This window comes from Solanum tuberosum, unplaced genomic scaffold (assembly GCF_000226075.1).
Source record: "Solanum tuberosum cultivar DM 1-3 516 R44 unplaced genomic scaffold, SolTub_3.0 scf00008, whole genome shotgun sequence".
NCBI classification, from domain to species: Eukaryota; Viridiplantae; Streptophyta; class Magnoliopsida; order Solanales; family Solanaceae; genus Solanum; species Solanum tuberosum.
The window spans coordinates 1,263,190-1,275,170 of record NW_006238934.1 but is presented as its reverse complement, the minus strand read 5'-3'; the positions used below and the strand labels follow the sequence as shown (position 1 = coordinate 1,275,170).

Here is an 11,981-nt window from a genome sequence, read left to right as displayed (position 1 = left end):
ATCGATTCAAAATAGGAATCCAACTAAAAGCTGTTTTTAACAAATTGAATAAAGGATATTTTCGAAGCCCAAATCGATTCAAAATAGGAATCCAACTAAAATTAGTAAAACATATTAATGGAAATTAGAATGGTAAACTCATTCAAATTAAACTCTATTAATACTTTGCTCGAATCGAAACTATATTTGTATCTAGCAACATTATTTTTCTGTTAAAAAAGAACTAATTTCTTGATCAAAAAAGAAATAATGAGTAATAATCGACAAACTCATCGTTCTTCACGTAATTGCACACATACTGATTCTTCACCCAATTATCGCAATCATCAACAACGTCAACAACAACGAAGCTATAATCCGCGTACTTCAAGGGGCCCCAATTTTGGTGCTCCGTATAATCATGATAATGAGGATGATAATCATGATCATGAGGTGAAAGAGGACTATCTGTTGAAGTATTTGAAAATAAGAACTTACTATGGTGAAGATGAAATCGATTTCGAAGTAGAATCAGATATTTGTGCTATATGCCAATGTGAATATGAAGACGAAGAGAGCATTGGAGAACTGCATTGCGGACACAAATATCATACGGATTGCATCAAACAGGCGCTGTTGAACAGGAAAGTTTGCCCGATATGCAGAGCAAGAGTTTTGCCTTTCACAGAAACAGTTAACGTTTGATGTGAAAGATTATTTTATTTTGATTTTAGTCAATTTGAGAATTGTTTTTTTTTCTTCTTTTGTATGAGAGAAACAGGTTTTTAGTATAGAACATTCAAATTAGTAAAGATATTTTCCCCTGTTGTTCTAAAAAACGTTGTAAGATGAGCACTCTCTAAAATACACATTATAGACATAATATTAGTAATTAATTTCATTGAGCAACAAACAATTGCAAACATAATGAATGGACCAATGTTCTGAAAGGCGATTGCCAGTGACCCTTCATCGTAGCTTTGTGGCAAGGCGATCTTCAAAAGGCAACACTATGGCGAGAAAGGTGTTGACTATTGTATTTTCTAAAAAAAAAGAGGCACCAATTTAGGGTTTTAAAAGTTAAAAGGTAATTTTAGGGTTTTCTTTCTAAATTTGCATAGTTGCACTCTTAGACTGTGATTCAACAAGTCGGTGACTGACTCCAAAGTCCAACCAATACATATTTCTTCTTCAGATTTTGTCTTCCTCTGTTTCTTTTTCCTCTTCTTATTCTTCAAACTTGAGTGCTACTTCTACCTCTGTTTTTATTTTTCGGTGTTTTGACTTTTCTTCTATTTTTTTCTCATTCTAGTCCTAAACTTTTAGTATGTACCATCTATTTTTCAGTTTTTGAATTGAAATATTTGCTAATATGTTATTATTGTTGAAATTTAGATTATTTGTATATGCAAATCAAATTCTTCGGGTCTTGTGTCAAAATGTGCATAAATGACAAGGCGTATCATTGGGACACACAACATTCTCTTATATTGAACAGAACTGAACAGATTACACAATTTGTGTCCTATTTCTACTTTCACAAAAGTTTCTCCGAAAACTTTGAAGAAACAGGTTCCTTCATCACTTGTAAAATCCTATCGTTGGAACGAAGATCAAACGTCTTCTTTATGTTTTAGTAAACATTAGAAGTTCCCCATGTTGATGGCATCCGCATTTGCATCTCCAAGTGCTGCCTCTTTAAGGTACTTGTCAGCCAATTGAACTCTCTTCACATTCTCTTGCTCTTGGACAAGCAAGTATCCGTACTCGAGGAGCTTGTCAATTGTCATCTTTGGTTGCTCAAATTTTGGAGGTCCTTCGATAGAGTTCAATAGTTTTTCCCCAACTTGTTCGATTCCAGTTTTTTCAATCCACTTTCTGACTTCATCGTCGTATACTCTTGCCCTCAGAGCACCAAAGAAGTCTGTTTTAAGAACAAATACAACCATAAGTTATCATCATTTGGTAGTACGTTTTGTATAGTTACATATTTGAGTGTTCTTACCAATAGATTGTCCAGGGAAGGCATCGACAAGCCTTACAACGTGCTCATCAGGTACGCTGTCAGTTCTGAAAATTCCTTTGCATACACCAATTCTGTCTTCTCTGGTTGGTGCCCAGTAGAACTTTTCCATACGACCATCACGGATAAGAGGGGCATACAATGTGGAGAAGTCGTTACCAGTGACTATAATAGGGACCCTGGCATTCTCTTGCTTGTTGTACATACCGGGGAGCTGGACATTTGTCGGGTTATCTGCAATGTTCATGAGGGTAGCATTCACCATCTGGTTGTTAACTGTGTATTGTGTAGTTCCACCCATTCTACCAGCTCCTGCATCGAGATCGTTGATGAACAGGACACACATGTTTCCTTTCCTGATGATTTCAGCTGCCTCGCGGTATCTTTGCCTAATCAATTTTGCTGGCTCCCCTGCATTTCCGCTTTCCAATTCTCCAGCACTCATCATGATGGGGCTGCAAATAATCCAGACTCAAACATAGTTGAAAATTTATCGACTACAACAAAATGATCTTATGTGTCAAGTCATTAATACTCACTTGATTCCCATTTTTCGAAAGACAAGCTCACACTGGAATGACTTCCCTTGACCTTTCCCTCCCCAGATACCTAAAATTAGTGGTACCTGTAAGAAAAATTGTTTAAATTAAAACCATTCAACTTATGAAACGATAAAAGTTGTAAGCTAAATTTTAATAAGAGACCTTAATATTGGGCAATGTCAAGAAGTTCTTTGTGATGTGGACAACTAGCTTGTCCATGAAAGCCGGAGCAATATAGAATCCATCCAGCGTGTTGTCCAGGTTGTATCTGGAAATAACAATCAAGCAAACGTTTTCATTTTAGATTCATATATTCGGAAGGATTATATTTACACAATTGTACCTCAACTTTCAAAAATTAGTCGAGAGACTTACTGACGAAGACCCTGGCTGATGTATTCGTATGATGACAAGACAGGATGGTGAGTACCAGTACCCACAGGAGCTTGGAAAAGAGGGTCTACCATACCCTTTCCCCTGGTGATGTCCTGTTGATCATCAGACATGTCCGTCACAAGGCCCTTCCATCTGTCTTGATCCGTTTGTTTCTTCTCGTCTATTTCTTGTGCTCCTACAATCCTGAAGCTCCTTTTCGAAACCTTGGGGCTAGAAGTGCCTTTCGCGTTCACCTTCTTCAAGGTTTTGCCAAAGAAGACAGTGCTTGGAGCTGAATTTCCAGCAACAGAGTTGTTCAAACTCAACTGCATCAATGATTCATGTTTTCTTAGTAAGAGGCACTCATACATAGAACTACTTTAGTTTGATAGAACTTGCTAGTTTTCCACACAAATAAGCATTCCCATCAAAGAAATGGCAAATATTATCCAACTTCTAGTCTTTAACTAAGACAAATTAATAATATAGTACTCCCTCCTTGCGCCCCAATTTACGTGACACTCTTTCCTTTTTAGTCCGTTCAAAAATATGAGATCTTTCTATATTTAGAAACAATTTAACTTCAAACTTATCATTTTACTTTGATGAAACAATTTTTAATCACGAAAATTTCTATAGATTACTTTAGACTACAAGTTTCACAATTTGTGCCCAATCAAACACCTCACATAAATTGGGACGCAAGGATTACTCTTTTTTTTTCTATAACCGAGAAATTCATCTTTGGCATCCCATGGACTAAGGCTGCCTTTGAAACTCGGAGATAATAAATCCGTCCTTTACCATTCTCCATTTAAATACCAGACTTAGTTACGAACCTCTGACCTCAGTCACAAGTCTCTAAATCTTTGCCACTTAAAGTCTTAAACTAAGGCACTAGGGCAATATACTACTCCTATTTTCATTGAATTTCTTTTATACCATCCCATTTGACAGTATATAACTAACATTAATGTACATAAGATACAAGTGTACTTTTGTTTGTAGTAGAATTTGACTGCATGAGACACTAAACAAAAAATGAATCATTATTGTTTTCTAGCTAAAACAAAGATAAAGACACATCAGATTCAATTTTAACTATAATAAACAAGTTGACATGTATATTAAATTAGTATAAAGAAAAATAAAATAAAATACCAGTACTTTGTTGGCAGCTGCAACAGTTGACACAGAGCTAGCCATTTTTTCAAAAAAAAATATTATTTGACAACTTTGAAAATCAAACGACTGATTGATCACAAGCTCTTATTTTTTATATTTTTTTGGTGAGCTAAATTAGTTGATTGTTGGATAGAATAGTAAGGGAAGGAAGAGAATTTATATAGCATAAATTTTTGTAGTATTATGAAAAAATTTACTATTTTTTTGGATTACAAATTCATAATAACCACACGATGGTAGATTGTCTATATTACGTGGACATTTTGATGAGGCTTTTATTTTTTGACATGGACATTTTTATTTTATTTTTGTCTTTTTTGAATGTCCTAGAAACTAGATTAACAACAAAATGGAGTCTTCTAGGAACTAGTTGGTTTTGTGGTCAACATTAATTTAAGCTTTTTTCTCCTCCATAATTTTTTTTATTTTTTGTTGTATATTTTCCTATATTTCTTATTGTAGAATAAGAAAAATTGAGTCAATTATTATACAACATTCCCCCTCCACCAAAATTTTGAATTTTTTTAAAAATTGAATTGCATTTTTCAACTAAAATTGGAAGTAATACACTACTCTAGAACTTAACCATAACAAGAGTACAAAAGGTGTCACCTTCTTCCAGACAATTTTTTTTTTAATAATACCTATGTTTTGAAGAGATTTTATTGAATTAAAACACTTAATATATTCTAATTAATTTGTTTCTGAACATGTGTATCTTATGCTAATTAATATAAGTGTTTAAAATGGTATAATTAAATAATTTTAGAATAAGTGTGTGATGAGTCTAAATTTAGAAGAGGGAAAATGCATGTTTAAACTGATGAATAATGAACGCCTATTAACTAGTTATTGTCATTGCAGAGCTCATTCTTATAATTATAGGGGTGTTCATGGGTCGGTTTGAATCGGTTATTAGTTAAAATTAAAACCAAATCAACTTAATCGATTTTAAAATTATCAAAACTAAACCAAACCATATATAGTATATATTTATCGGTTTGGTTGTTATCGGTTTTGGTTCGGTTTGGTTTGGTTATTCGGTTATTAACCATAGACAAAAATAAAAGAAACAACTCATTCAAAACATGAAAAAATTGACAACAATCCATTTAAAACGAAAATAGTTAGAATGACTGACATTATAGAACTTTCAATCATTGAATTTACTCAAAATTCATTATTTTGGCCTAGAAGAAAGAGAAAAGTGATATTTTCAATCTTATAAAGAATTGTCACAGACACACTCATATACATAAAATCAATAAGATAAATATTCTCACCTTGGACATTTTTTCTTTCATAAGTAAATTATAAATAAATTTTGATGAAAACACATATAAGATCTTTAAAAATTGTTTATAAAAATAATATATTATGTATGTATATTATATAATTTGTCGATTCGGTTCGGTTATTTCTTCGGGTTTTTTCGAACAAAACCATAACCAACCCATATACTATTGGATTTTAAAAATCTAAAACCAAACCACACCTAACCCAAATAAAAATCGGTTTAGTTAATCAGTTTGGTTCAATTTTTCGATCTGGATCGGTTTTTATCCAAACCGGTGAACACCCCTACTTATAAATACTTGCTATCAATGGAAGTTATTATTAATTAAGGATATTCTTCATTTTAAGTTTGCATATATTTGAAGTCTTAAAATTTATCATTTGTATTTTATAAACGGTAGACTCCTTGTTATAGACAAATTCAGTCAATATACGTCTTTCTTAAGACGTCAAGATAATTGTTAATTTTATGGGCATACATCTACAAACAAAGTACTTTATTTATTTTATTTATATTTTACTTTTCGCTTATCAAAATTTAAATTATGTAATTTTTAATTAATATTTTAAATATATTTTTCAATCATATTGATATAGAATGAATTATAACTTATAGTACTTTATTTGAGTTATGTCTTAATTTGCATTTATAGCATTTCACTTGGGTCGTTGGCAAAATATGACCACTGCAATTCATAGCTCACGAGAAATATCCTAATTAAATTCCAGAAGCTCCTATCTATTATGAACATAAAAGTACACCTTCACTTGGCTGCTTTCTATTGGCTCTTTCTAAACAATTACTCCTTCCGTCCAATTTATGTAGCACTTTTTGTATTACGAGATTCAAATAAGTCTATCTTTAATCGTAAATTTTTCATATATCTTTCGAGTATTTTGAATTGTTAATTATTGTGACTTATAGTACTTTTTACGTAGTTTATAAATAAATAAATAAATAAATTTTAAAAAATTTGAGGATTCCATGCATAAATTGTCGGTCAAACTTAAACTGTTTGACTCTCGAAAAACGAAAAGTGTCACATAAATTAAGACATAAAAAGTAAATAATATGTCTGATCGAAAAAGTTTACTTGTGCCTCGCAAAATTGACATAGGTGATTTTCTTATTTATTTTATTCCAGAATTAGCGTATAATATTTTTCTAAGTATTAGGGGAGAGGGAACACAATCAACAATATCACCAGTCACCACTTATGAAACGTATTGTCCCTATTTTTACAAGGAAAATTACTTTAAGAAACTTTTTCTTGTTTCCAAATAGAAATCTTTTAAAAATATTTGACAAACGAAATATTAAAAATTTGAAATACCAACCAAGCACATGGATTAGTGCTTTGATTTTTTTAATTCTTTTTTGGGAAATAGGGAAGGAGATTACAAGAGGAGAAATCGAACTCTTACTAATATCCCCGCTTTGATACAATTTCTCTTCATGATACGACAAAGAAAGAAAAAAATGAAAGGATGTTGCTCTTATTTCATCAATCACCACATCAAAATGTGTTTGGGACGATTAAACCATTTTTTCTTTATAATTATATATATTAACTTTTAACTAATTTCATATATGCTTTATAGCACATATACATTAATATATGTCTTCATGAAAATATTTTCCTTAATATTGGGCTTATAAGTGGACTCTGAACTGACATTTTGTGGAATGGGCCTAAATTATCTGACCAAGAAGGCTTATAATGGACCTCTAGTTTTAATAGGACTTTTAACATATTTGACCGCTCTACCAAAAATTACCGTCACTAGCCGAATATATTCTAATAATTATGTATAAAATATGAATGTTATAAGTACATATACTAATATAAGAAATATATATTTACTTATCGTTATTTTAGTGGACGGCTATACAGTATAAAAATATAGTTTTAATATGCTCTACTGACCTCCGGTCATTATGGAAAAAATTTACAGATTTAAAACATCATATATTTAAATGTTACTCTTGACAATCAGTAGTTGGCAAAAACATGAAGAAAAAAAAAATAACAAAAACTTGTAGAACTTAATTAAGTGCCACATGTTTCATTCTCGATTTTCAGTGCCTAAGAATTTTAAAATTAATTTATTTTTATAAATTTCATAATGTCAAACTAGGTGTATAAAGTCAAATGATTAGGTGGAGATATAAATTTGAGGATGATCTTGAGAGTTTGGGAAGAAAAATAAATAAATTAAGAAAAGTCTTACTTAACATTAACTATTCACCTCATTGTTACTTTTATTTTCACAACGCTACTTATGAAATCATAAATAGGAGAAATAGTTTTACTAATTTATACCTTTTTAAACTTTTTTTTTTTTTGTAAAATGACAAATAATCTTTGGATAATTATTTATAATAATGTAGACAACTAATAAACGGCGGTGAAAGTCTCTCACATAATAGGTGTCTGGTTTAATTGTAATAATTACTCTCCGCGCCGAAATGTGGAAGCTAAAAATGACGGTAGATCTAAATCTGGACCATGTGCTTCATAGACTAGGTTCTAGCTAATTAATTAGATATTAGACTTATGATTAGGAGGGAAAAAATTAGAACATGACTAACCAAATCATTTGGATTAGATTATTTAATCAAAATGACAATTACTTAATTGTTAGAGTAAAAAATGCATCACTAAACAATATAATGCAGAATAATTAAGGTATACAAAATAAACAAAACATTCAAATTTAGCCTCAACTCCAACACTAACATTGTGAGTTTACATTTAGACACCTCAACTCGTTTTCATTGTGTTATAAGTTGAACATTCTAGATTTTAAATACCTCCAAAATTTATGTGTCACGTCAACGTTGGGTGTCCACGAGACACAACGGGGACGAGTTGGAGTGTTTCTTTGCTAGCTGAGACCAAGTTGAGGTGTACTCTAGACGTGCACTCTCAAAGTTGGACGGCTTAATTATTTGGCTGGCAAAGATGATTAGTTGCGTCAATTTTAAGCACCTTTTAGTTTTTATACTGAAATCAGGTCCTTTAAAAGTTGTGTTATTTGCATCAAAACTCATATTCTTGAAAGACATGGAAAGTGAAAAGTGTCAATGTTCACAATATCAACAATATAAGTATAATGAGAAAAGTCCCAAGACCTGGCCTGAATTGGTTGGACTTTTAGGTGATGAAGCTGCAAAGGTGATTCAAGCAGAGATTCCGAATTTACAAATCATCCAAATCATCCATCCGCCATGGGCATTGACTCAGGATTTACGTGACTCAAGAGTTCGGATTCTTGTTGATCGTTTCAATAGAGTCAGTATGCCTCCAAGCATCGGTTGATCATCTGCGATTTGATCTCCTTTTAGCCCAAATGAATGTGTGTTGTTGTGATTGTGGATTGTGATGAGATAGAATACTTGTTTTCTCTTTGAGTACTTTGTTTTGAATTTTACCTAAACAGTTTGGTTGTATGTACTGTGATACTGTGTTAATTTGTGTTTGTAACTTGTAAGGATTGTGTTTCTATGTATTGGACATGTAATTTTCTTTCTGCGTAATGTCATATGGAGAGGCCCTGGTGATGGGCCGGGTTAAAGTCATGGTTGAACATGACGCTTGTTTGATTAGCTTGTTTGAGAAATAAAGTTACATTTTGACAATGATGATAAGCAATTAGGAAAACTGGAAAAAGTAAATCAATAAACAGTATTTGTATTAAAAAAATGTGATTTCTTTTCCACAATCCAATGAATCCTAGCTAATATGTGACATGTTCTAACTACATAAAAAATTTCAACAGTTTTTTTTTTTGTTTCAAGAACAACAAATCACGATTCGCTCCATTGTCGATTCTCACACTTGCAAATGCAACTCAATCCGACTAAAATATCAGCAATGGCAGCTTCCGTCTTTTCTTTATCCGAATAATGCAATGTTTGCAGCAACAAAACAGAAGGCTTGATATCGAACTTTGTCTTCTCTAAATTCCTTTCAAGCTGCCAATTGATAGTGTTATGAGCCATTGGCGCTAACCATTCCATAATTTGCTTCAATGCATCCCTCCACCCCTCAGCCAACGACTCGTCCTCATCCATACACTTCAAATTCTTGCTCAATTTCGATCTCACTGTTTTCTTCAGGTTCCCTGGCAACATTTGGTACAAATTTTCTCGTGAATTAAGGTCTACGGATTCAGATGGATTCGAATACTTCTCTACTAATGTGATCACATTAGCATAACACAACGCTAGCCCTGCACCTCCTACAGTTAAAGGCCCTGCTGCGTGAAACACCCTGTTGTTTTTCGCCAACTTATCCGCCCCAAAACCTTCGTCTTCACATAGGAAAAATATCGATTTTCTGCTGTAAAATCGAACCAGAGTTTGCTTAGACGTCGTGGGGATTGGTCCAGACCGCGAAATGATCTGTTCCCTAATTGGTTCAATCAGACAATTTTCAGGCTGGAATTTGAGAATCTCTTTCTGCTGAGATGAACGCATATTACGCAACGATAGTGAAGGAAGAATGGGTATGTGAGGTCCAAACACAACGCAAATACGAGCATATATTATGCAGACGATTCGCGCCATGTGACCAACGCTTTTATCAAATGTTTGATTCCATAAAGAATTTTCTCTAAATTGACGAACTTGTTTCCTCTGTTGTTCAATTTTCTGATTAAACATATCCAAATTCACTTTCTGCAATTGCCCTGATGCTTTTCGTTCCTTCCATTGTTTCATTTTCCGTTCTGATACTTCCAATTCCGCTAAATTCTCCAACGCCGCGTACAATCCAGATGTAGCATTAATCAATTTCTCCATTTTAAAAACTCGTTTCTCAATATCTTTCGATCCGTATCCCAATTTCCTAAAATCAATAATCCCCAACTTCAAATCCGTATACGCAAGATCAAATCGATTTAGGCCAAAATCAGAGCATTTATGGCCTAATCTAGCTACAGCTGCTGCGGCTTTATCAAGATCTTCAAGCCTCTCAGCACACGCGAGGCTTAACAGAAATCCTTCGTCTTTCGAATTCAAATACGATACCCCACCTGACTTCATCTCTGTTTTGAGATTTGAAATATCAGACTCGGATAGAGATTTGTATAAACAGAGCAATCTTGACATGATTTTCGCCGTCTCAAATGATAAAATCCCCATTTTGTTGATATCATCTCCTGTTTTTGAGCTCTTATTGTTATCTGAACTGCGCCAACCCATTTTCGCGAAACCAACCATTGAAAGATAGATTGGTAGAAATAGATAGATAGATAAATAGATAAAGGGTATGTTAATATGTTATAGCAGCAATTTTTTGTGTTTTTTTTTCGAGTTTTTTTTGTGTATTGATAAAAAAAATGGTGGAAGCTGCAAGAATGTTGAGTATGGAAATGGAGGATATATATGTATATATATATATATATATATATATATTGGAGGAGGAAGAGGGGGAAGAGAAGCAACTTCGAATGATCTTCACGGGTTGGATATTTGATTTTAGAATTGAAAAAATTATGATGTAAATAAGTTTGGATATTCAAAGTGAGGTTTGGATTAATATGGCTATGTTGGATTTTCGATTATGACTTTTGAGTTTTTTTAATAGAAGTAAAATGATTAAAAATCTCAATTCACATGCGTTGTGTTTACCTGTTCAACTTTAGAATGATTTAAGTGTCTACTTGTGCATATCTAAAGTTGGAAGAGTAAGTTAAATGAATTATTTATGAATTATGCCAACGTATAACAAGGATTGAGCTCCATCTATCACCTATGTCGTGTAATTTGATATTAAACTTAATATTATAAGGGTAACCTACAAAAATCTCACTAGTTTAGAAACTAATTACTTATATGTATATATATGCTAGTTTACAATATTACGAATATTATTAGATTATGCATTCAGATACTGCTAGATACATGTATCTCGGGATACATAGGATAAATTAGGTAAAATATATTCTAGATACACTGCATTCGAGTGAATTCACATATCTGGAATACATAAATAAATTCCGCTTGCCCTATTCACCGCCTCCTTCGCATATCTGGTATCCCATAAGCCATATATACATGCGAATTATACCAAATACATAGTGTAATTTGTGTATATCTAAAATCGTAAATAAATCTTGCTCATCTAGTATATATACAATAATTTTTAAAATAATTTTTTAAATCTTGTTTTACCTAGTATAATTTTCAAGAAGAAGGGTTCAATCATTGAAGAGGGATGATATTTGGATTGACTTTTTTTATTGTACTTTTTCTGCATGTGTTAAGGGATGGATGCCACGTATGAGGAATCTGGTTTTATCAGTTAAGAAACAGTTGGATTTGGTGAGTTTTTTTTACTTGGTCTTAAATTTGGTGCAATATTATACACTTTCTAGGCTCATTCCAATTTGGTAGATATAGTTAACTTAGAATTGGCTATACAATGATTTATATTATATTTAGTTTTTATTTGAAACATAATTACAACTAAGTTACTTTAATTAAGTTGTTTAGGACGGAGTCAGGGTCACAAGAGATTCATAGTATATATATATATATATATATATATATATATATATACTGAATTAAAGTT

At 32.4% G+C, this 11,981-nt stretch overlaps 3 protein-coding genes across 4 annotated transcripts; 1 reads left to right on the top strand and 2 right to left on the bottom strand.

The window, feature by feature from the left end:
• Positions 1-249: 249 nt before the first annotated feature.
• LOC107061332 (E3 ubiquitin-protein ligase MBR1-like) lies at positions 250-684 on the top strand. The gene has a single exon (XM_015310417.1). It carries the CDS (start codon positions 250-252, stop codon positions 682-684), a length of 435 nt encoding a protein of 144 aa, XP_015165903.1.
• A 755-nt stretch (positions 685-1,439) lies between these two features.
• On the bottom strand, positions 1,440-4,219 carry LOC102590242 (ribulose bisphosphate carboxylase/oxygenase activase 1, chloroplastic-like). Of its 2 annotated transcripts, none has more exons than XM_006338952.2 (6): positions 4,081-4,219; positions 2,920-3,245; positions 2,707-2,812; positions 2,542-2,627; positions 1,985-2,457; positions 1,440-1,903 (listed from the first exon to the last, which is right to left on the bottom strand). In XM_006338952.2, the coding sequence occupies exons 1-6, from the start codon at positions 4,123-4,125 to the stop codon at positions 1,623-1,625; spliced, it is 1,317 nt and encodes a 438-aa protein (XP_006339014.1). In that variant the 5' UTR covers positions 4,126-4,219; the 3' UTR covers positions 1,440-1,622. The 2 variants fall into 2 exon arrangements, with proteins under 2 accessions (XP_006339014.1, XP_006339015.1); XM_006338953.2 differs by having other exon boundaries at positions 4,087-4,219.
• Positions 4,220-9,075: 4,856 nt separating this feature from the next.
• LOC102589929 (uncharacterized) lies at positions 9,076-10,772 on the bottom strand. The gene has a single exon (XM_006338951.2). The coding sequence runs from the start codon at positions 10,625-10,627 to the stop codon at positions 9,212-9,214; it is 1,416 nt and encodes a 471-aa protein (XP_006339013.1). The 5' UTR covers positions 10,628-10,772; the 3' UTR covers positions 9,076-9,211.
• Positions 10,773-11,981: the final 1,209 nt, after the last annotated feature.

Coding starts and splice junctions, on each gene's coding strand:
- LOC107061332 (XM_015310417.1), top strand. CDS start 250: ATGAGTAATAATCGACAAACTCATCGTTCTTCACGTAATTGCACACAT.
- LOC102590242 (XM_006338952.2), bottom strand. CDS start 4,125: ATGGCTAGCTCTGTGTCAACTGTTGCAGCTGCCAACAAAGTACTG. Junction 3,246..4,080: donor CAGCTGCCAACAAAGTACTG/GTATTTTATTTT, acceptor TCATTGATGCAG/TTGAGTTTGAACAACTCTGT. Junction 2,813..2,919: donor ATCAGCCAGGGTCTTCGTCA/GTAAGTCTCTCG, acceptor TGTTATTTCCAG/ATACAACCTGGACAACACGC.
- LOC102589929 (XM_006338951.2), bottom strand. CDS start 10,627: ATGGTTGGTTTCGCGAAAATGGGTTGGCGCAGTTCAGATAACAATAAG.